The 25,264-nt window shown below is 42.6% G+C and overlaps 1 protein-coding gene across 1 annotated transcript in view; it reads right to left on the minus strand.

Moving 5' to 3' along the window:
- CNNM2 (cyclin and CBS domain divalent metal cation transport mediator 2) overlaps nucleotides 1-25,264 on the minus strand; it is a 119,376-nt gene that overhangs the window by 11,984 nt on the left and 82,128 nt on the right. The window contains exons 2-6 of the mRNA XM_048311172.1: nucleotides 15,289-15,432; nucleotides 9,265-9,402; nucleotides 7,005-7,174; nucleotides 4,486-4,579; nucleotides 2,021-2,086 (exon numbers count right to left, since the gene is read on the minus strand). Of these exons, the coding sequence (XP_048167129.1) occupies nucleotides 2,021-2,086; nucleotides 4,486-4,579; nucleotides 7,005-7,174; nucleotides 9,265-9,402; nucleotides 15,289-15,432 (612 nt within the window). The remainder of the gene's footprint in view (nucleotides 1-2,020; nucleotides 2,087-4,485; nucleotides 4,580-7,004; nucleotides 7,175-9,264; nucleotides 9,403-15,288; nucleotides 15,433-25,264) is intronic.

A 25,264-nucleotide genomic window follows, 5' to 3' on the forward strand; every position in this document is an offset into this window, starting at 1 on the left:
TTGTCCTCTTTCCCAGCTCTAGACACAAAATATGGCTGTGTGTGACAAGAACAGCATCACGGCTGCTTGGGATAAAGGCTTCCATCTGGAACATCTTTACACTAGTGTGACTTGTACCTGCCTTTTCTTTCCACCAGGGATCTTACAGTACATTATTAATAAAAAGAAGGATACAGAGCAATATGGCAAAGCAGTATAAGAAAAAAAAAAGGGAGAGGTGAGACAAAAGGACAGAACAAAAAAGTAACATTTCTAAAAATGTGAGGGAAACAACATGATTTCTGGATCACATTCAGTTCAGGGAAGGAGAAGAGAAGATAATGAAGGGTACAGAAAGAACAAATGACAAACACCAGGCAGGTCCATGTTAGAGCTTTTTTACCCAGGTTTTCCCACACTCCTCACCTTTCCATACAGGGGATGAAGAGCACAAGCCACAAGATGGACATCAATACAAGTCTATTACGAATTTGTGGTTAAACAACAGGATTATTTTCATAAGCACCCCACAAAAGGTCTGAGTTTCATCAAAACTGGTACCACATTGCCACAGTGACCAGGCTTACACTATCAGTTTCTTACAAAGGAGATTCTTCTCACTATTATTTTCCCTTGTTTATTTTTGTAATTTTTTTTTATTTAACTGGGGGAAAAGCTATGAAAGTATGCTTGGCATTTATATTGGAAACAACCTGCATGTGCAAAGTGTACACTTATTTGTAGAATGGAAAAGGGAAAATAAAAAAAAAAAAAAAAAAAAAAAAGAAGACCTGGCAAAACAAAAGAACAAAGCCAAGAAAGATAATCAAAGCTGCCAAGCTTAAAGGAGAGCCATCAGGTACTTTAATTAAAGAAAGATTAAATTTCTCCCCCTTCTTTGGTGTTTAGCAGCAGGAAACTTTAACAGGGCAGGAAAAAAATCCCCTGCAAGGCAACAACCTGTAGTTTGCTCAGAATGTGCATGAAGATAATTTAGGGACCATCAATGAAATACATTTTCTAAAGTTAAAGGAAGAGGGGGAAAACAGGAAGCAGATGGTGAAAGTGTATGAAATGCATGATACGTATTAATGTTTTAGAGATGTTTCACTTAAATATGCATATCATTATCTTGTTTGCTTTTAGTTCTGGGAAAAGACATTTCATCTGAAAAAAACTTCAAAAGGAAGACATATGTTCACCGTGACCCAAACTATTTTAGGATTCTGCTCTTCCTACAGACTTTCTTGATGGGTTTCCGTTTTTCCCAACCACTCCATGCATGCACTGTCTGTACAGCTCAGTTCTCGACCCTTCCCAATTTATAATCTCTCAATCACATCTCAGAGCTCTTTTTGGCCCAGTTTGTTCCCTCCTTGGTCTCTGCTCTCCAAAGGGATTTCTGTGTCAGTCAGCTTGGTGATACAGCAAGGAAAGGCCTTAAGCACAACAGGAACCAGAGAATCCCACAGAAGGTCCCACAGCCTTCTTGCACATTCCATTGCAAATCCATCCACTCAGCAGATCACTGTGCTGGTCCATGGCATGAACCTCACTGAGAGAAAGCTCAAAGCTTTCCAGGAATTGAAATGCCCAGACTGTATACAAACCATAGAATTGACCCATTATGAGAATATAAAATACTTCCATTAAATAAGTTTTCCTTTTATGGTGGTTTAGCAGCAGACATTCTCCTCTGCCAAATGCATTTCCTTCAGAATTTTTTAAGCCTCAGCTTGGGGGAGAATGCATTTTCCTAAAAAAACTCCCTTCCTAATTTTCCACCAGCATCCATATGGGAAACAAGAACAAGCACATATTACCAAATACATTTTCTTTAATGTGTTTTTAGTTCTTCCCACTCTGATGACTCTGACCAGTTACCATAAACAAAAGTTCAGGATACCTACCTGTGACGCACAGCTCAGTGCTGGACTTCTCCCTAACGAGCAAAGGGGTCAGACAAATACAGACTGCAGCTGACTTTTTATGGCATCAGGGCAGTCACAAGAATGGTGAAAATAGAAGCATGCAGATTTACCTGGAGAACCTGCTGCTAACAACTCTGTTCTGCTGACAACAAAGGTACGAGACAGGGACAAGGGAACTAGAAGAGGGAGAGAAAAAGGATGAGATCACGACCAGAAAGGCGGCAGCTATCCACACTCGACAGGGGAAGGAGCCAGCTGACAAACTGATGAACTAAAACCACAAGTGCAAATCAACTGTGAAAAAGCAAAGGGTTAAAACAAAAGCAAAACCAAAAAACACAATCAAATTCAGGAATAAACAAAAAAAAAAAAAAGACCAGGGAATAGGAGTGAAGTGAATAATTTTCACTTGCTAATTTAAATTATTATCCAGCACCAAACAGTCCATCAAGGTACACTCATGTTTTTAAATAGTTCAAAAGGAGCAGTGGTGCGTGCCCACTGCACCTGGAAGGCAAGAATTAAAATAAGCCAGAAAACATTCAGGGGTGCTCTTCCTTATGGGAGTCAAATAATAGAAATAAAACCAAAAGATACTTCATAGTTCTTCAAGTTTCCAGTAAAATATCAAACAAGGCTGTGATTCTCCAAGCTCATCCCTGTTGGGATGGGTACTGTACTGCTCACCATTACTGCAAATCCCTCCCCAGCTGTAGTTAAAGAAAAAAGCTTCACTCTTTTCTTGGTTTTGTTGTTTGTTTATTTTCTGTGGTTTTGTTTGTGGGGTTATTTTGGTTTTTTGCTGTTTGGTTTGAGTGTTTTACTCTCCTCTTAGTGGCTTCATCTTCCAAGTGGGGAGAGCAAGCATCTGAAGTCTCTTTAGGACATACAGAAGACCGGAGTTTTCTTTCATTCCACAATAACTTAGACTTTCCTTGAGTTTTCCTGTCTACACAGAGCAACAGGAACTTATTTTTATGAGCTCATCTCAACAGAAATCTCAGGATGCTGCAAGACATCATAAAACAAATTCTCTAAACCTGGAGGGAAAGCCAACAAAATGAGGGGTTTGCTACTGGTAAAAAAAAAAAAAAAGGACAAAGCCAACCAGTTGAAGGTAAACAAATTCAAGATTGGCCGAGGTTACTTTAAAATAGTGCATATCTGTAAGTGCGATATGGTGAAATTAAAGATGGATTTAAGGGCACACAAAGAGGAGACCATTTGACCTGATAGGATTTGGGATAACTGGCATGGGTGTGGGGAGGGTTAGGAACATTAAAAAAAAAAAAAACCAAAACCCAACAACACACGAAACAAAACAGAGATGCCACAGGTAATTTCCAAATGTAAGTCTGGTAGAAGTGACCATGCCTGACCACCCCAGCTCCGTGCCTGGCCCGTATTGCAAAAGCCGAGGGCACGATGCAGTTGTACACGTGTCACAATTCCTCATGAACATGGCTGCTATTACTGAGATAAAATCCAGCCAGTGCTCTACATGCTTTAAAATCTCTCAAATCTCAGAAAGTATAAGCTACCTACCAAATTAAAGTGCACGTAATTAGGGAATTAGTCTTGCCTGTAAAAGTGAGCTCACAGAGGTCCAGAGAACTGCTGTTGATTGTAGAGTCTAACAAGGTTACAATCACAACTCACAAAACCATTTCCATTCCACCACCATTTGATAGTGTGCACACACACGGGTACACACAGGTAAAGGGAGCACTCCTGAGTGCACAATTAAAACAAGCTGCCTCTCAAGTGGAATATAAACCCTGCTGTGACAGGACACAATTTCAGCATGAGAAACATCTCTCCCTGGAGCTGCACAAGGGGCTTTGTGTCAGCAGAAGGCCAACACCAGCTCCAGTGCCCCAGCTCACCCAGCAGGGCTGTATATTTCCAGCTGAGGTCAAGATCTTAGTGGTGACACTGCTGGCATTAAAATACATCATCAAATGCTGAAATGCAGCATTGGAGCCAACACTTGGTGGATTATACGACAATTCCCTGACCTGTGCCAGTGAGGTGGTGGCTCGTGTGGCCACCACTTGTGCAGTGGGAAGTGGCTCACACTCACCCTCAGACACCACTTCTTCGCCCTCGCTGATTTGTCGGGTACATTTCCACATAAGCTGACAGGAGCAATCGCTTTTCCGGCCCTGCTGTCCCCCTTTCTCTCCAGACAGCTTTAGACACAAGACTGGTAAAGAGAACCATGCCCAACCTAACCGGACAGCTGCTCCTCGCACCACTAGATGTCCCTCTGCCACTAATTATTTATTCCCATTAACCACTCTGCTACCCTGCCACGAGGAAAACTACAAAGCTTTCCACCAGTATCAACCACATCCCTCACTGAAGTCAACACTCACATCCTCCGGGAGCTGGCAAACCACTGCCACCCGCTGGGTTCTGGAGTCACCACCGGCCCCTGCCCCCAGGGACACTGTGCCAGGCAGGTGGCCGTGCTGGCAAGGAGGTACCAATCCCATCAAGCCCCACGGACACAGCCAGGCAGGACTGTGCAGGAGTGCAGACTGTTCCAGAAGCAGAAGATAAGAGGACATACCTGGTGATGCTGTGAGGGCCATCACCCCATAGTAGGAAAAAGCACCAGCTTCAAACTTCATCCCCTCTTTCCCAGCCTCCACTTCCACCTTCCCCTGTTAAGGAAAAGGAGAGAGAGCTGCAATTAAAAAGGACCATGGCTCTCAAGGCACAGGATCACACTTGAGCCCTGAAAGACAGTTTTGCCTGACAACCCTAAGCAGTGTCATGGTCCCTGCAGATGGTAACAGTGCCTGAACAGGGACAGACCCTGAAGGGCAACAGGCATTTGTGCCCAGAGCTACCCTGGTCTTTGGTGCCTTGTGGCCAGCATAAGTGTCTGCAGAGGAGCAGGATCAGGATCACCACACAGCTTTGAGCTGGTACTATTGCCCTCCTCCACGTGCTGCCAGGCTGCTTTCCTTTACTGCAGAGTGAAAAAATACTCCCCCAGTAGCACAAACTTAAATGCAGCACAGTCCTCTGGGATCTTGAGGCACCTAGACATTTTGGGGCACAGCTCACATTCACACAGAATTCCCTCTAAGACAAACATAGGAAGGGAGATGGAAGATAATGTGTGAGGAGGCTGGCTGCCTACACCAATGAGATTTTCACAGAAGCAAAGCCATTATTCCTGAAGGAGCTGCCTTGGGGCTACTTTGGTCTTCTTGATTTCTAGCAGTTTTACAGATTCCAGCACCCTTAAGATCCTGCTTTTTCGCAGAGTCTTGCCTACAAAGGACCCTCAGTGCTTCCCAAGCCGTACAAAACTTACCACACAAGTACACATGTTTCTGATGTGGGCTCAACCAAATGTATAACATTATGTCCTACACACGACTCCAGAACAGAACCCACCACATCAAACACAGCTGTAAAACATCCCAGTCACTCTGGCATACAAGTAGCCAAAAATAATTGTCTTCTTAGTGGGGCTTGGTTTTCATGTCCATCCATCGTTACTGCACTGAGACTCACAGCACACCACTGCAGACAGAAGAGATCTCATGCAGCTTTCAGGCTGAACTACACAAAATTTGGAATTTCAGGCAAACAACATAATTACCTGCAATGCTTTCCCTCTGGCTAGGTTGGGAAGGGGAGACAGACTGCCCATCCCAGGTGCACTAAGAAGACTGAACATCAGCTGAACACAATTAGGTGAAAATAAGGCAAAAAGGTAGAATTTATTTCTAAGCGTTTATTTAATTAAGCCCTATTTAAAACAAATCATCATGCCTTTAAATTTACTGTACTGGACAAGGGCAGAAAAAGGTGACAGTGAACTCAACCTGCATGAGCCCTGATACCAAGTCAGTTTACCTAATTGTCCCAGATGAGAAAAAACACAGTATCTCCCTAGCAGGAAGAGTGTGCCCAGCTCACAAATCCACTTTCCTGCTATCACAAGCAACAGTTTCATATAAATCCCTTTTAAAACCAATTTCACTCTGTGATACAAAAGTAGCTTATTGCTCCATTATAAGCCTTCCAAAGGGTACAATTTTGTCACCCAGGCAAACACTGGTTATACACAAGAAGAATATACATTTAATTGTCTACTGGCACGCACTTACGGTGAAGGCATTTTTGGTCCCTCAATGTGAGAGAATAAGTCCAAGCCCATTTAAATAACAAAAGCCGAGTATTTATCCCCTCTTGATCCTGGCAGAATCAACCTTGTTACCATTTTTACAGTATGTATTTACTGCAACACTCACTTTTCCAAATGCATTATAGACCTGGCATGCTGTGTTGGCTAAATATTTATTGATTGCAAAATAGCTCAGAAAGAACCGATTGTTCTTTTGTATCCCCATGTCCTCTATTTACATCTTTGCAGCATTACATCAGGAGGATTATCTTGCCTCTAGAATATTTCAGATTGTAACAATTCAGGATGTAAGAAAGAGCAGTTAAAGAGCTACCAGTGGCTCCTCAAACTCTCGGAAAAAAAAGGTTTCTTTTTTAACATCAATATTATGTTGAATCCACAACATAGTATCCCAATGCTCTCATAGTTGTTTATCACTGACAGTGTTTAAACCCATGCCTTCCCCTTTTCTATTTTAAAGGCCATGTTAAGATTTCAAGCCCTGTGTTAAAACTTCAGCTACAATGCCTGTGCTTTTACAACCAAAACTGATTTTTGGTTGTTTAGGACAGAAACAGATGAACCTTTCCAGCAAAATCTCTCTGAAAGGACGATTCCTGTTTAAATGGTGCTAGATAGAAACAAAATTTCTGTGTAAAGCTTCACCTAAGCCATTCAGCCCTTCCTGACTGGTAACAAAACCTGGGAGATGCCAGCACTGGAAGCAGTGCTGTACAGAACACACAGAAAACAGTCCTCCCACAACAACCAGGGCTCCAATCTAAAAGCCACACAAGGGCAGGGATCTCAAGGGAGATCAGGGATCACAAGGGCAGGATAAGGGCTTGGATGGCAAACAAACTTCAGCAACTGGAAGAGGTATAGAGGGGCATATATCAGGAGATAAAGGGTTTTGCACATATCTACACAATCACATGTCTGACCTGTAAAATGAGAACAAAGTAGTCGACGGGCTTGTTTCGCTGGTAGAGGTAGTGTTCTGGGGCTTTCTTGTTCTTCTCATCGTATTTCAGCTCCTGGATGACGTTGGGATGTTTTAGCAGCCTGAGAAGGATCTTCTCTGACATCTGGGATGGACCAAATGCTTCTACTTCTATAACACAAGATACAGCTTGGCATTACACCTCATATGCCTGGCAAGAAGTTAGCAATACTCGTTAATAAGCATTTGCCTATAAAAGACACACAGATGCAGAGAGATCCATTATGGAATTGCAGGTTTCCTGTCTTTTCAGACTGTTAGATTTGTAAAGGGGGGGGAAAAAACCACAGTAACACCCCAACTTCCATTACTGAAGTATTTTTCAAAACAACCAAAAAACATGTCTTCATCTGAAAGGGAAAAGAAAAAGACATTCTTGCCCTCTTGAGAGTTCTGATTCACACAGTTGTATAAATGCAAGAGCTTTACAGCTGGGGCACAGAGAACCTTTGAATTTGTTTTTTCCTTCCCTAAAAGCTATTAAAGTCACTGCATTTATTGCACTTAAATAAAATAAAAAATAATTAATTACTGCTTGGGGCCTAGAAAGTTGCTCTAGAGAGATGCTCTATACAAATCAGACACAACTAGGGCTGCCACGGCTCATATGGGAAGAGTTACTCAAAGTGAGAGAAAGTACAGGTCAGTTCAAACCATGTGGGATTAATGCCTGACACATAGAACATAATCCCTATCCACTTGATCTTCTGTGTTTCCAACAGGAGCTGTTTGAAGCAGAAAAGCTCATCCTTGTATGGGAGAGGTAAGCCACGGACGACGAGAATTACACATGCAAATTGATAAGCTTTCCCAACACCTCATTTCAGAACAGGACCATTAACAACCCATCATCTGCTAAAGATACTATTCTCAGTTTAGAACAGAGAAACCAAAACTGTAGCTTTCATCTTTTTTAGCAGTGGCTTCACCGACAGACCTGTATTTAAGCTACACAATCCTTTCATCCACAAAACAAGTAGAAAAGCAGGACTGTAAGACTATTTCTGTTGAGCAGGTCTTTATGGAACTCCATCAAGTCTTGTACACTACATGAACAACAACTTGCTTGCTGTTAAATCCACATCTTCCTGTTGAACTGCTTCCTTTCACCAAGGACATGCTCATGTGCACATGAGCCGTAGGAGTCCGAGCCTTCTAAGGAATTACTGCCCCTCAGCTGAGATGTGATAACCGATCATGTACATGTTTCTTTCAAGTCACAGAGGCAAAATAAAGCATGGAGACAGACTAGGAGCATCTAGGCAGGCAGTTACTGCATCTTAGAGGAGGGGAAGTCCTAACTTCCAAGTGGAGCTGGCAAACTTCAGACAAAACAACTTTATAATTTTCCAACCATGAATATATGTTGAACATGGCAGTGAAAGACGCCCGTCTGAAAGGCCTGCATGTGGGAAGTCTTTATATGTCAAAGAGAGACAGCACAAGCAATAGGAAGGTATTTTTCCACAAGCTCTCCTTAAAGGCCTCATCTCTGAGGTGAAAAGACCAACTTTACGACGAAAGGCAATATCAGCCGCAAGAAACCATTCAAGGCCCTGGTCTGTCTGCCAGACTGCCCACCCAAGGGCTAAAACATCAAGGTGTTCTGGGATGGAGACAACTGTCCTCTGAAACCTGAAGTCATCAACGGAGGTCACACAAGCCAGACAGAAATCCATTTTAAAGAGTACAGTTCAACCACCTGTGCAGTCTGCATTAAATGTGTCGGGAGAGTTTTTCACTTGGAGTCAAAAAGTCTCATGGAACAGGTTTAGACCTTCCTGCAAAAAGTCCGGCATCTCTTTCTGGAGAAGGCGCCAGAGTGCAATTACAGCCAGCTGGCCAGTGGTATCGAGTCCTCTTTGGTTTGTTCCCTGAGCTCTTCCTAATGGGGTGTACTTGCTAGTCGTTAATCTGACGGACTCTAGACATGCAGTGCGGCACTTGGCATTCATCCTTACCTTTCAGACCAATTTAAAGTTACTGGTCCACCCCTGGTATATGTCTCAGAGGGTTCATGCCGACACTGAACACAGGAGAGGAGAGAATTTAAAAAGAAAAACACAACAGTGGCATTATTTGTCACCCCACAATCCAGCCTCCCTTCCCGCCTGTACTGTCCCACCCACCTCACCGGCCTTTGCTGACAAACTGCCCCCGAGGCTCTGGCGCGATCACAGAAAGAGATAACCCGCACTTGCCTGTTGCCAGGAACCGGTGCATTGCCAGGAGGAGCTGCGGTGATATTTTAACCTTCATCTCGCTGTCTGTCTGCTTGAAGGCAGAGAAGTCCTGCTTCCTGTCCCGATGAGCTACTTTCTTTTTCGTCTTGTTATCAGCTGGGGAAGGGAGGGTGGGAGAAGAAAGGAAGGAAGCGATTTCTGTTAGAACGGGGTCCAACATGAACCGCGCTGGTCGGAGTCAGTCAGGATGGCCACGTGGAGCAGAGGGTGCAGGCAGACCCCTCTGCAAAGCTCAGCTCATCAGCACGCAGCCCAAACCACAAACAACCAGGAGTTGTGCGGCCATGGGCCCCTGTCCTGCACGGCCAGGCACCCCAGCCTCTGTCACTTCTCTGTCACCTCGGTCAGGGGAAAGTCTCTGCTTGCCAACACCTGACTGCAGAGCAGCTCTGCATGCCACACCTCAGGTGGGGAGAAGTCCCGCTCAGTGTTACTGAACATCAAAAGGTGGTGTTTTACAAGCATAGCTGTGATAACTGTTTATTACATACACATGCCTTAGAAAATTCCCAGCGTGTACACAGAGGAAATAGACAATAACTTATTTCTTTTGCTGCACCACTGGCTTCACTGACTCTCCACAGCTGTGACAAAATCTGCATGCCTTTGGTTGAAGTATTCCCAATGTCTGGTATATGCAGTTTCTTTTGTCCTGTACAAACTTCAGCAAAATCTGGCAAGGTGTATAGCCTGCAGGTGGGAATCTCTGGCCACTTTACAGGCACTGAAGCCAGAATAAAGTACAGAATAGCTTCAGAAATTCAGATATGGGTATTTGCCTGCTAGTGATTCTGGACTTCTGTTCTCTATTCAGCTAAAAACCTGCCACTTGGTTCTTCTGTGTCTTAAAACAGGCTCTGTGGCGAGGAATCCCCATTTGTGAAAGACAACATGAAAGAGACACAAACAACTCAGGAATTACTATCTACCCGCTGAGCTGATCTCCCAAAATGTTTAGGAAACCAGGTAAGTGGACAGCTACAGGTATGTTGGGGTATGGTATACATCAGTTCCAGGGAGAAGAGGTCTCTGCTCAGATAGCAGGGTGCTGCTCCTCTCTGGTGACACCACATGTAGGGTGGCAGTGGCTAGAAGCAGCAGAATGCTGTCAGACAGCTCTGAGCTCCACAGAGTGCAGGAAACCCAAGTGTTTAGGCAATTCCTGTGAGCCTCTCAGAGATGAGACACGGCTCAGGTTCTAGGGCCTTTCAGGGAGAAGATCCTAACAATACCACAGCTACTTGTCTATCAGCCCCTTAGTCAATTGGTGTAAAATGACTGGACTTCTGAGGGACCACAGGCAGCACTGGCACATCAATTCATGGCAGAGGATTTGGGCAAGCACACAAAGAGGTGTAGGGGAAGCTGACACTGTGAAACTGCACATACTCCCACGTGCTTGTTCAGATTTTGGGTTATAAATGCAAAGACAATTGAAGTGATGCACTGTAGCAAGGAAGCCACTGAGGTGTAGAGCCCTTTACAAGTCCAAATACATGCTACAGACTACTTAAGGCTCAGAGTGGCTGAGTTTGAGGCTTGGAAATGCACAATACTGGTAATTTACAGGCTTCTAGATTTTCCCAAGTCACCCAGTCTTTTAGACATGAGTACATCTAGAACCTCAACTTTCCAGGAACATGCCTCCACTACAGAACTATCACAGACTCAACAGCAATACTGTACTGACAGTAATTTACCTACTCGATATATCTCGAGCATATTCTGTGAGCAGTGCAAATCAGAAAGTTTGAGATACTTGTTCCCAGGCACATGGAGAAGAACAGTGATGACCCATGCCCTTTTTCTTCTTTGAAACCAGAAGCCTCTTACCCTAGTAGTACTTTACCCAAGACTTGGACTACATCAGGGACTGCAGTTTCTCTTCCAAAAGCAGGAATAGAAACCACTGAAGGGAGTGGCTACAGACTAAAAACAATCCCTGCTTTAGGAATATAGTCTGAGACAGACCTTATCTGTACTTGCAGTTACAGGAAAGATGGATACCAAAGCAATGGAAAATGAACAGGAGAAAAGTCCTCTAGAAGCTCTCACTAGGTCCTACCTCTTGTAAGAGAGAAGAAGAATAGAAACTGCTTTTTCTGAAAAGCTCAGAGAATGTTATTTTTAAAGCACTGTATCTGAGGTGTTTTCTCACAAGGAGCTCCATCAGGGAGGCAAAAATCACAAGTATTGGCCCTGGGACAGGGAAACATTGCTGTTCTTTTCCTTTGACAGAGCTGTAACACTGCAGGCTTCACACTGCACTTCTGGTACCCGAAAACAAGACCAGCATCACACAATGGGAAGATGCCTTAAATCTTTCTGTCCATATCAGTCATCAAGGTAAGAGATCCAGGCTCTTACTCAAATGATGGGCAATTTCAACTCCTCCTATTTTTTTCCTTGGCAGCTTATCCAGAAATCTTCCCTCAAGAAAAACGGTACTTACAGCAGAGCCACATGGCTTAAAGCCATTATCTTGGCTTATTTTTGCAAGGGATGGTCTTAAATTGTTCTTTGCTATCCAAACAACTTTTGAGTTTCTTCTAAGACACAAGAACCAAGGACTGGATTGTGACTGATGTAACTGAATCTGAGCCAGGTATTTCCTGTCTGTCCTTCCTCTGGTAAGTGAGACGAAGACACAGGCATCTCGAGATGTCAAAGTGATCTCGGCGTGCTGAGGTGATCTCTGCTTACTGAGTGCTGGGACGCTGTTTGGTTCTGCAACATGAACAATGGGATGCATGAGGGATACTCTCACTACAACTTCTGGTGCGATATCGACAAATACTGCAAACATCTTCAGTAGGTTCTGGGAATATTCAGACTTCTCCTTCAAATCAAAGACAACAAGCCTGACCATGAGCTCCAGGCTGAGGCAGAAAACTCAAGAGGATGAATGGTCAAAACACAATTAAGGTTGTGATGTCTCTTGTAATAATCCTGAACTTTGATGCCCGCTGCATAAGATGATGAACTACTGAATGAATTTCCTTGAAGGAGCCAGCTTGGACTGGAGACAGCTACAGAACAGGCAGTTCAAACCTCAGATCACCCATTCAGTTGGAGGAGCAGGCAGGCTGACAGGCACTGCAAATGCACCCAGGCAATTGCTGGGGAAAGTCCTTGTTCTCCTCCTGTGCTTTTTGTCTTTAGGACAGAGGAGACATCTGCAGTGAGGTCCAGACAAGACAAAGAGATGATGAAACTCATCTTCAAGCAGAAAGCTAAGTAAGACAGGCCACCAGTCAAACCTGCCCAAAAGGATGAACAAGCAGTCTGTGCAGTCTTTCTCCCCTGGGCCTCTGAGAAAGTTGAGGAATGCTCTCCCACCATGGCTAGAGCCATGGCAGCACAGGACAGATTCCTGTAGTGTGCCAACCATGAAAAAATGCTGCAACTTTTCAGTACTAAGAGCCAAACACACTGGCAGCTCTTCATCATGACACTGGCTGAAATGTGTCATGTGTCATGGCAGAAACATCTTCTCTACACCCCTTCAGCATCCCTAATACAAAGTCTCATCCTCAGAAGTACTCAGTCTACCCAGATGTTGATGTCAGACATATTTAATAATTTTTCTTGCTCCTATCTTCTCCTTGCTTCCAACACCTCTGCAAGCCACAGCAGAATAGAGCCATATGAAGAAATACCACACATTTATTTGGCACCCTCCAGAAATTCAGCTGCAGAGTTCAGCAGTGAGAGCAGCTTTCAGCAAAACCTGTAAATACACTATTGCTTCCACCTTAACACAGTTCAAATGGTTTTTCATGGAAACGACAGAAAGGCACAGCTCCAACACCAAGGTCAGCCATTTCATCGAATTTCAAGTCTCCATCAAAGCAAAACAAAACATTTTTAAAACTTCAGAACAAAGTGTAACACTGCTGCCAGAACTTTTCAAAAGGTCTCTTTTTAAGTAAACACCTAGTACAGAGCAAATCAGTCCAAGGGTTTCAAGCTGACTTGTTCTGAGCTGAGCAAGCCAGAATGGTCTAATAATGAACAGAATCAGAGGTGGGGTTGCTAACAGGGGCACTCTGATATCAACATCAAAAATAACCTGCCTTGACATATAATGGACAATAAAGCACCTTCAGTAAACCCATGTTCTCATTCGTGTTCTCATCACAAAGCCAATTGGAGGTTGGCTGCCCAAATCCAAAACCCCTCACTCCTCACGTGATCCTCACAGCTTCTTGGGATTTCTGGTCTCTCCCTTACTGCTACAGTATCCTTCAGTCTAAACAGTGGAATGATCTCCAGTGCTTCATAAAGAAATCAGAAGTTCTACTTCATGGTACTTATCAGGAATCATCCCCTAAAATTTCCTGCATCCTCCAAGAACACTAGGAAGTTTCCTTCCTGTTCTGAACCAGGAATTTTCAACAGTAAAAAACTATCCCAGGAAGGAGAGTTTCAAGTGAACTCAGTGTTCACCAGCTCTATTTTGTTGATATAGGAAGCCTTCAGGTAGTAAAATTAAAATTAAATTCTCACTTCCTTGCCCTCTAACATCCTATTAATGGGCAAGGCTTTTTTTTTTTTTTTTTTTTGTCCTGAAGAAGAACACAGCCTGATCTATGTGTTTTCTCTTAATAAACAAGGGAGGGGGAAAATTGAAAGCATATGCAGTGTCTTCACTCATAGACGCACATAAATATCTCAAAGGTAGACAAAGATAGGATATTTTTGGAGTATAAAAGGAAGCTTGAATTCAGCCTGCAAAAGCATTATGTTGTAACTCATTAGCCCAACAATTCATTAGTGAGGGTATGAAAAGAAATCAATACTAACTGGACTTCTGTGATTTACATAGTAATTAGACTGTTCAGCACGTGGTGAAACACAACTGTGATTTACATGAGCATTTGGGTACATAAATACTGGTAAAATACTGACCAGGTACAGAAAGCATTTCAGGCAAAAACAAGTAAGTCTATCTCACAGTATAAAGTGCTCATTGGGCATTTGGCTTGAAGGGAGGATAGAAGATGCTTGTGTTGGCCTGAAAAAGATGCTGTAGAAACATTCCAATCCCATCCGTGAGGAAAGAGAAAGAAAGCAAAGGACAGCTGAACAGTGTTAAAGATACTTACAATTATTATTTCTACTATAATAGAATCTGGAGACATCCTTGTGCTGCATGCAAACACGTAGTGAAAAATAGCATCTGCCAGCAAGTGATGAAACCGCAGATAAGACAGATGAAGAGTGACTGAAAGAAGTCCTGTATGCACAGGCAGGATTGTGCAGACGGGGGGAGAAGCAGACACTTTACATAACTGTCCAAGCTTTAATCTGGGAAAGAAAAGGGTCCAGATCTCTCAAGTCCCAGATAATGGTTGACCTGCAGCATCATCTCCCTCAACACACACCAACACAAAGAAGGAAGGAGCTGTGCTGAGTGATAAAAAGAGAAGGCATTTAGGACAGGCTGGTTTTCAGCTCTGAGGAAGACTTTCCATTCTCAAGATTTCTCATTGAGTGACAGATACTCTAAAGAGACTCCATTCCTCTTCCTTGAGGCATGGTATTTGCCTGCCTCCTGCTGAAGTATGGTAGTGCATGGATTACAGGCCCTTGAGGCAGAGGGACAATAGGGCAAGATGTGGGAGATCATGAGCACTGTAACAAAGGTTTAACAAGCTACAGTGGTGAACAGCTGGCAGGAGAGAGCAGATTGTTGCAGATGTAAATCTTCCTGGCAAAAGGGTCAAATAAAGAAATTTGTCCTGCTTCTGAATTAATACAGCAAAAAGGAGTGAGGTTCTCATGCTGCAAAAACAAAAATTACTTTAACCATTTGAGGGATCTGCAGGTCATTTTGTTAAGGAAACTTCCTAAACAATTTGACTACTGAGATTTTAAATCAGCAATGTAACATCTCTCTAAACACAGCTATAAATACAATTGCTGCTGAATGAAGTCTTTATTCTCATCTATAAACAAATTGCAAATATTTCTACTCACTGTATAGATCTGTTTCATCCAGAATTTCAGACTTGATGATCTCTTCAATCACATCTTCTAAAGTGACAATTCCCAGGACTTCATAAAAAGGATCCCCTTCTCCTTCATTGTTTACTCTTTGCACAATAGCCAGGTGAGACTTGCCTGCAAGGAGACAAATCAGCAATTTAGACATTTTAGAAATTCCTGAATGATCAGAAATTATAGCAGAACTAGGGACATGCAGGTATAAAGAAAAAGACAAAAAGGTTGGTGTCAGGCTTTATGAAAAAAGGGGCAAAGTTTAACAATGCTTAAAATCATAATCTGATTTCTGAGATACACATTCCTGCATCACATAAATCCACCTAATGCACTAGAAGAGAACTAAAGAGATGAGTGTTCTTGTTCTAATGTCTTTCCCAGCAGAACTGTCACCCTGGCACTGAATTCATTATATTATCTTGTTGTTCTGCTTCTTGTCTCATGCATTGGCAGAGGAAAGCCAGGCTGGAGCCCTCCTTTGCAGTGAGATCCCATGGACATTTTCCTCAAGCCTGGAAAAAACCAGCAACAACGACCAAACCACAGAAGCACAGGAACAGGGTAGAGGTGGGGAGAAGTCAGCCCCATCCATCAGCTCCTCTTTTTCCCCTCCCTTCCTCAAAAATAATTTATTTATATATTCTCCATATGGGGGGATGACACCTTATTTAGGAATTAATTAATTAAAATATTCAAAGCAACTGTCTGATCTACCAAAAGAAAAGCTAAGACGAGATTTAGCAGCAGTTCTAAAGATTCCTGAGCTCTGCATCATTCACAGTGAATTCCTAAAGTCCCTTCTGCCATAGGAATAATGATGGTAAGAATATCATCATCATGACCCTTCAAACTGGCCTTGATACCTTTGGTTGCCAGTTTCTCCAGCTGCCACTGAAAGCCAGTCTTTTGTAAAGCTGCATAAATAATAACATTCATTCAAAAGGTCCACCAAATGCCAGTGGCATTTTGCAGTACAAATACACAGACATCAGCATGCTTTCTGAACTAACAGGGGCTAAGAAACAGTGTCTCACACTCTTCTTTGCTGGTCTCAAAAGTGATACTTATCCCCAACTGTGGAAGACAACCAAAATAGTTCGACTTTGCTTAGACCCCTTTATAGGCAATAATGTCTGCCTGTTTTAAGATTCAGATTATTAGACTAACAAGCATTCAAACTATTCCAGCCCAGACTTACTCATGCTTAAAGAATGAAAATATCCCGAACAAATTAGACGAGGGAGGAAAACTTATCAACTACTAATATAAACATTGCATCAGGTCAAGTCAATTCACTTTGGTAAGTTTTTCACATCTGCTTTCCCAGGGACCCAACATAAGCAGTTAAAAACAAATTCTTGGTGAATGCTGTCTGTCGAAAGTTAAATTCTTTTGCTATTCCCAGCTTGTGATCATTTAAAAGGAATTTTCCAAAGCAGGGTCTAATATTAGACTCAAAATGAAGTTTCCATTCCACTTAGGCGATATTCTCACCAAAGTAACTACTGCATAATCTGATTGTCTTGGAGCTACTCGTTTAGATGCAGATGGACATACTTTAAATACCAACTATACAGCACTGCTGAGTCTTATCTTGAGGAGACCTTATTCTACAGTGAATTAATAGAAAGATGATTTGTGATTTTTAAAGTATCAACATTCATATTGTACTGAAGGTCTTTCACTGTGCCAGGTTTTACGGGTTTTATTTCTCTGCATTCCTTTCAAGACTTCCAGCTCTTTCTACTGCTCAATGAACAGCATTAAAGTGACTTCATAAAAGCATGAAAGATTCAGGTACTATTATTAGTGCCATTCCCTTGTAATATATTACTCCAACTATATCCTTTCAACAGAACAATGTTCAATAAGATCTGCAGCACAAAAAAAAAAAATTAGACAAAAGAAATATTCTGATTTATTTCCCAGTGCCTGCTCAGATATGAGTATATTTGCTTTCAAGTCAAAAAACACAGCTCCTTCAAGAACCATTTCTATCATAGACCAGAGCAGCTCATTAGCACATGCTTATTCAGCTGCTAATTCCTCAGGATATCTGTTCTCCAATATTAGTAAGTGGTAAGATCTGTCCAAGTCGGTTAAATTAAAAAAACAAACTGAACCAGCCAAACAAAAATGCCAGAAGACAATGCTATCAACTCTGGGTTTCAGCTTTGATCAAAATCATCAAATTCCAGCCTTTTCCTCCACTTCTGCATTGCCTATGATAATGCTGAACTAGGTGATGAAATTTTAAATTTTGAAAAGAACAGTCTTTCTAACAGTGGAGTCCTGAACACATCTACAAGCAACATTAGAGATTCATGAAAATGGGATTGGGGAAGGACCTGAAGGGCTGGAAGTTGTGCACAAGTTTTATCCACAAAACCAGTTGCATGCCCTTTCCACCAGAGCGGTCCCCATAAAGAATTCAGGATCACTAAAATATGTTATGTTCTCCCCATTTGAGCAGCTGCAGGATTCTGATCTGAGCAACAGCACCTAATGTGAGATGTGTGACCAAAATCTGTACCAGCTGCTGCTCTCTTAAGCAAAGTGAGCTGATAAAACAGGAGTTACAGAGAGGTATCAGACATATGGTAACTTCTACAATGAAAAAGAAGGCTAGAAACACTTTCTTCTGGCCCTGCCACAATCTCCAATTTTCGGGGTTTTTCACTAATCACCCAAAGTATCAAGACCATTGAAACTTGTCAGCATCACTGGATTTTGGTGGGTAGCATCGATATTCAGTTCTACCTTCATTATTAAAACTACATGTTACAGAGAATTTATCTGCTGAGAAGAGAAATTATCCACACACACGGTGACACTAACCTTTCTTCCCTCCTGACTTCAAGTTTTCCTGTTCCAGACTTTATCAATCCAACATTTTGCTGGGGTCAGATGAATTTAAGCCAATCTAATAAGCTGCCCCTAAAAGGCTGCCTTTTGCTCCCAAGTTTTCTCCTTCCTTTCCATTGGCTCCAACGCTCATGAAGTTATTTGATGAGACAGACCAGATCCGAAAACTACATTTCTTGGGTCTTTGCAAGATAATTTTGACCCAGATCCAATAATTTGCAAGAAATCACCAGACAGTGGAACACACATCAGAGGTGGTGACGGAGAAGTTATGAAGATGCATTCCCAGACTGGTTGTCCTCTCACCACAGAAGCCTGCAAAATACCCTGCACGTATGGAAGTAATCAAGACATAAAAGGCTAAAGGAAAAGCTAGGAGCGCAAAGACCTCTTTATACACAGTAAAAGAGCACAACACAGCATGTGCTCAACTGTAAAAGTGGCCTGTAAGTAAAATAATGACTCCTCTGACTGTTTGAAATAGAAATGGGCTACAGCTTTATTCAAAGATTTATCAAGTCACTGGCAATTGTCATACTATTTTAGTCAACCAAAAAGAGAGGTTTCAGCTTGTATTTTCCACTGCTGAAGATGTACAATACACATCCAGTAAGGAGCTGAATAAAGTAAACATCCAGCAGGTAAGAAAACCTGGAGTGCTTATAATATTCCTAGGGCTTTGAGAGCAGAACATGAGTTAAACAGAACAGGTGTATGGGAGTTCTGTACTTCACTGATTTTCTGGCCACAGTCTCTAACCACACTTCATAGATGACATTAATGTTTCTTTAATCACTTGTTTTAAGTGTTGATACAATGAGATCTAGCAAATGGGCAGCTCTGCAAAACTGCCATGTCTGACAATAAAGGCAGAAATGTGATGTGTGACCCACAACTCCTCTGCAGTCACAGGCAGGCAGTGTTTGCTTTCTGCCTCAGCTTCCCCCCAGTACAGTGAGAGTCAGTGACACCACCAAGGGCCTGTGTGGAGCTGATACCTGCACATGGCCTGAGGCACCACTTGTGACAAATGTTCATCTCTCAGTTACATTCACAGGCAACTAAAGCACCAAGGAGTTTTAGTAAACATAAATCCAGTCTCATCCCATTGCTTAAAACCCTGCCACTCAGCTTAGATTTTGCTCTGTACAACTTCTGATTTATTAAGCTAATTAAGAAATATGAAGATGCTTAGTTAAATCTGCATGAGTAAGTGAACCTAGAACGAGCTCCTGTGAGTCCGTGTGATTTACTGACCACACAGAGCAGAACTGGAAGAAATGCCTGAAATACTCATTCTCTTATGGCACCATGACAATTTCTTGAAAAATCAATCACGGGGGAAAATTCTTCCTTTCATCCTGAGGCATTCATATGTCTAGAGCAAGGACCTTGAGAATACTGCCATGCAGTTCAAACAAGAGATGAAAACATCTGACCAAGTTCAATATCTGCTCTAGTCAGTCACAGGATCTTGACTCCATGAAGAGTTTTGCCATTTGGATGGAGCTGTACCAACCCCACTGCCACATACCACTTCCCCACAGACACACAGGCAGAAGAAACGGGATGACAGGAACATTATGGAGTTCAATAAATGCAAATGCAAAGTCATGAACCTGGTACAAAATATCCCCGTGTGCTGGCACTGGAGACTGACTGGCTGGGTGAACACACTACAGGAGTCAGCAGCGTGTCCCTGCAGCAATGAAAAGGAACTGTGTGCTGACATCAGCACATGTGCAGCTGGCAGGTCAAGGCAACGGATTATTCCCCTCGATTTGGCACCTGTGAAACCACACTCGCAGCACTGGCATTCAGTTTGGGGTTCTCCAGTACATGAAAGACATTAAGAAACTGAAACAGTTTCAGTGGACGGATCCTAAGATGGGCTGGGGCTGGAGCCCATGATGCACAAGGAAAAGCAGAGGGCAATGCATTGGTTGAGTCTCACAAAGAAAAGGCTAAAAGAAAGGACTTAAAAGTCTTTCTGTACCTCATAGTAGGCTACAGAGAACACAAAACTAGAGTCTTTTGAGCTAGATATTGATGGGACAAGAGACAATAAACACAAGTTTCAAATATGGAGACTCTCTTTAATAATGAAAACTTGTTCATCATGAAGGTGGTCAAACACTGGAACAGGGGCCCAGAGGGGCAGTGAAGTCTCCAGCTTTGGAGGTATTCAAAACTCAGTGATGTGACCCAACTTCAAAGGTGGCCCACTCCAAAGAGGGGGTTGGACAAGATGACCTACAGAAGTCCCTTCCTAAATTATCTTGTGATTTTAACAGACTTTGAGGGAGGTCTGACTGAAATCCCAGGCCAAACTTAATTTTGAATTTTCATTACTGAATTTCTAAAAAAAATTGCAAAACTTTCAGTACATAAGGACATATAAAGACAGCAAGTTTTACTGATCTGGAATGCCACAGTCTGGCTTTGTATGTGACCAAATGTAGTAACAAAATGATACTGCTAGCCAGACTATGCTGCAGAAAATTACAGTACTGCTGCCATAGCTTCAGAGCAAACCCAGGTTCTCAGGAAAGAGTGATCCAACAGCAAAGGTGTAACACAGAAGCTCTGAGCAGTGAGCCACAACCTGTAGTGACATGTATAAGCTTACACTACGAGAAATCAACTAGAGATGCCTCTATTTCTGCTGAAGGAGGTTTATGAACTCAGTAACTGGGAAGATTTGTAGGTGTTATTCCCCCCTGCAAGCAGCAGATCTCACTAAAGGCCCCTGGCTTCCTTTAAAAAAAAAAAAGAAAAAGAAAAATCAGTGTTAAATCAAAGCTATGGTAAACACTTACAAAACAGAAGATTCCTGTTAAGTCAGTTTGTGGTAAAACAAGAATCAGACTAGTCCATTTTTGTTAAAACCAGTAATCTGAGTCTGTTTGTTGTTGGTTAGTACCGTGGAACATTAAGCCATAGCCTGTTTAATGTGCCTTCAGTGACATGGCGAAAAATCCCAGGCGGTGTTCAGCTGCCCTTGAATTTGCCAACTAACAATGCTTCTGAAAAATCTCCCTGTTTAATCTTACGGGACTGTTTTTGTTTTGACTGATTTGTACAAAGGTAAACACTGGTCTGTCAGTGAGATTCCCAGGTTCAACAACACATTATTCAAAACAATAAATTTTAAAACATGCTGTATAATTCATGCATAAAAAATAACTCCCTTTGGAATAGCCCTGCCTTGTATGCCATAGTAAAAAGTGTTTTCCTAAATTTCTTTTCTGCACCACAGTTCAAGGACATTAAATCTCCATTCTATTAGCAGAAATTTGCATTCATGCTGTTTGCTTTTTCACTTTGATTATTTTCAGTGGGCAATCAGACTTCTACTTTCTCCAAACACACACACACAAACCGGTGCATGCTGTCTTTGGGTTCATAACACAACACCATTCACAGAATCAAGAGAAACCCAAAACTGCTGCAAAAACATAATCTAGGTTTAGACTAGGCTTTTTAGATACTGCTCTTTTACCATTTTTAATATATATTTGGGAAGGGAACCTGATAACTAACATTCATTTAATATAGCCACATGAAAATCATCCAGACCCTCAAAGGAAATGAGTGGAAGTATCAGCACAACCACTGGGAATACAATGATTCTCCTTTAAACCAGAGAGCTCAGTCTCGTACAAACATTAACTAGAAACCACAGCAGCCTTCACAGGAAAATAAAAAAGTAGCACTTTAAATAGACTCTTTGTGTTAAAGTCCATTTAGTGGGAGGACACCAAAAAAAGCAAAAATCAGGGAGAGTTTCAGAATGACTTCCTGACAGTGAATTGTATTTGTAAGGAATACTTTCCCAAGGGAAACGACAGAAGCTCAGTCACTTGCAACTTTGAAAGCTCGACTGGATAAAGCTCCTAGAAAGGACTCAACAATTCTCCAGTGCCCCGTGGCAGATGGAAGAGAAGCGATGAGCTAACATTTTCCATCTCCACAAGCCTATCAGTCAATGTAGGCGCACCAACTCAACTGCTCCTGCTTTCCCTTCAATCCCTCCTGGTAGGACCTTGGTGAGACATACACTGACAAACATAATTTGCTTTGCTGCTGCTTCTAAATGTGAGAGCACAGCTCTAGAAAGCTGCAGCTTTACCTGCAACTGAACCAAACCCAGCAACCAACTCGGATTAGAAGCTGGGAAATCTCCACAGGTACATGAGTAAAAGAAATCAGCTGGGAACTAGAAATAATTTGAGTGTAAGGAAAAAAGGTAATTTCAACTCAGATCTCTGCTATCCAAGTAGGAATCTTAGGGAAGAATCAGATGTGAGAATATTTAGGGAAAACTATTACCAGGTGGAGGCAGGCCTCAAGAATGAAAATGAAGAGTGGAAAGAAAAAGTTTCAGAAACTTCTTGAACATTGCTAATGACTCCCTCGCCATGAACAGCATGGCAATGCTTCCCAGTCAGGCAGTGCTTCTCCAGTAGGGAATTTGTGCTGCATATGGCTGGGGTTAACAATAACCAGGGTCTACGAGGGTGTAAAATGCACACCACTAGCTGGGCTGCTCTCAGTGCTAGCCAGAACACTGACTTCAGCCTAATAAATGAACAAATACAAGCTGCTTCCCAGAACTGGAAGTTTCTGTCTTAGAATCCACTGGATCTGAAGTAGGAGAGGAAGAGAAGGAAAACCTAACACTTGAGAAAGAAACCTCTCCCAAAACCAAAGTGTTTTGGGCACCTGTCTGAGGCTCTAACCTGAGTACAAAGTTGTGACACCAGGACACTGGTGGCTTGGCATGAGAAACAGGGTGGAAGTTTAAAAACAAAATTAAGGAACCACTTCAGAAGTGCAGCAAACTAAAATTGAGAGAAGAGGTGTTAACAAGAAGAGAAAATACGGAATCTGGAGAGAGACCTAGGGCTATTTGGGCTGACACAGAACAAAAAAGTTCATACAAAATTTAAGGCAAGCAAACAGAATATTGAAGTCATTCTTGGTCATGGTTCAAGTCTTCCACACTGGATTCAAAAGATACTGAAGTGTAACTTCTGCTGATGTGCCCCCACTTCCCAAGGCAAGTAATGACCATTTGGAAAGAAAGGCAAGAAATGCATCTCCTTACTGACTCGCACCTCCACAGCATGATCAACAAGGAATTTTTTTTAGTGTTCAAGAACCCTAAAAAGGAGCCATACTAATTTTATTACTTCCCTGTTTGTTCAAGACTGTTCCACTGATTGCAGCATTCCTTCAGGGATGAACAGCAGGCACCAGCAGGCAGAAGTGCTGCCAGCAGAGGGAGTGCAAAACCTTGGGTTTGCTGAGCTCCCCGCTCCAGGTCCTCCCCAGACCTCAGTCCAGCAGATGGAGAGAAGAGGTCCTGGATTCTGGCATCGGTGGGGCCTGTCTGCTGGCCGGATGCTGAATCCTTTGAGAGATGTGTCCTCCAGCCTGGGATCCACAGCAATGACCCCTGTCTGCCATGGCCTGTTCAACATCTCCTCCTGCAGCTTTGCATTGCTGCTATGACTTGTCCCACCCCAACTTCCTCCGCCTTCCCTCCCCTAGGGGAGACAATTTCTTGAGCCTTTCACAAGGGCTCAGGAGAGCAACTATCACCTCCTCAGTCTCCTCCAGTCCAACAGTTAATCCACTAAATGAAAACAAGAACATCAAGAGATGTACCTTTATGAGCAACAAAAACAGAAGTCAATCCAAAACAACAATGAACTCGGATGACTTTGATGTTCAGGTAACCAAAACACAACACCAACAGAAACAACAGCCTTGTTCTGTATCACTGCAGCCAAAAATCCTACTGATCTAATCCGTCCTCTAATCCTGCCTCCCTCAATTCCTAGAACAGACTGAGTTTAATTCAGGGAGCTTCTAGATTTTGGCATCTACACCATGGGATTTTAAATCCGACAAAGGTAAAGTACTAGAAGGCACAACAGAAACATGTTTGGACATTGGGAGGAAGTTACTTGAGGCCAGCATGCTTACATAAGGACCTAAACTGTGCTGAGAGCAAAGAGAATGAGCTGAAAAGGAAGAGCAGCATCTTGGGACTGTGGGTCGTGAAAGGAATTGGGGGCTAGATATACTCTCTTTTTTTTATTATTATCATCATCACTTCCTATAGTTTACTTTTAGCTCACTATTTAGGACATAAATTTAAAAGGGTTCTTGTGTTACCAGCATCTTAGATCATTAATATTATATTTTAATGACTTGTTTTACTTCAGGCCATTTATATCACATGCAGTTTGCAATTCCAGCAGCTCCAAACCCAGCCTGGTCGATGGCGCCATCAGATTTTTCAAGCTCACTGCAAGGCTTTCAAATTTATATTGCAGCAGAAGCCAGGGGAAGATTAATGAAAAGCTACCCTGTTAACTTTCTAAATCGGTGAGACCACCTCCATCCAGCAGGGTCTGTACAAGCCCAGGAGCACTTACGTGCGTGCACTGCCGCAGCACCCGAAGCTGTGGGATAAAAACGTGCCTAAACACAACCAGTGCCGGTGACCTTGACTTTGCACAAGCGCAGGGTCGGGGCCATGTGAGCTCTGACACTGCACATTTGTTTCTCCAGAAGGCAACATGGGCACAGGGATTCACGTACTGCCATTACAGAGCAACTCCCGAGCTGTGCAGCAGAACACCAAGGACACTGCAGCAATCTGAAGGCACAAGAAGCACAGCCACCTTCTCCCACTGGCTTTTAGTTTGGGTCAGGTCCCTCGAGGGGTAGCGCTGCAGGAAGAGCTGCCACAGAACTGTGCTTCACACTGGCAGGAAATTCAAGGGGAAGGGGGAATATCCTCTGGCTGGAAAGTGACTCTTTTAAAAACTAAAGGTATGGCACACCTAAATGTAGAAAAGTGCCAAGACACACCCAAAGTTACAGAACAGAGAACTTCACAGGAGTGACCAACTTAAACTTTCTTAGGTCTCATTTTCACTTTGGTTTGGTGCAATTTTAGCTAATGACACAGATTCCAGATCCATGCCTCTTCATCGAGAACATGTACAGAGCAATGTACAGAGTTACGGATATGACATGGGGGAAAGTCATTTAAACCACCCAAACACAT

Source organism: Corvus hawaiiensis, chromosome 8 (genome assembly GCF_020740725.1).
Source record: "Corvus hawaiiensis isolate bCorHaw1 chromosome 8, bCorHaw1.pri.cur, whole genome shotgun sequence".
Lineage (NCBI taxonomy): Eukaryota > Metazoa > Chordata > Aves > Passeriformes > Corvidae > Corvus > Corvus hawaiiensis.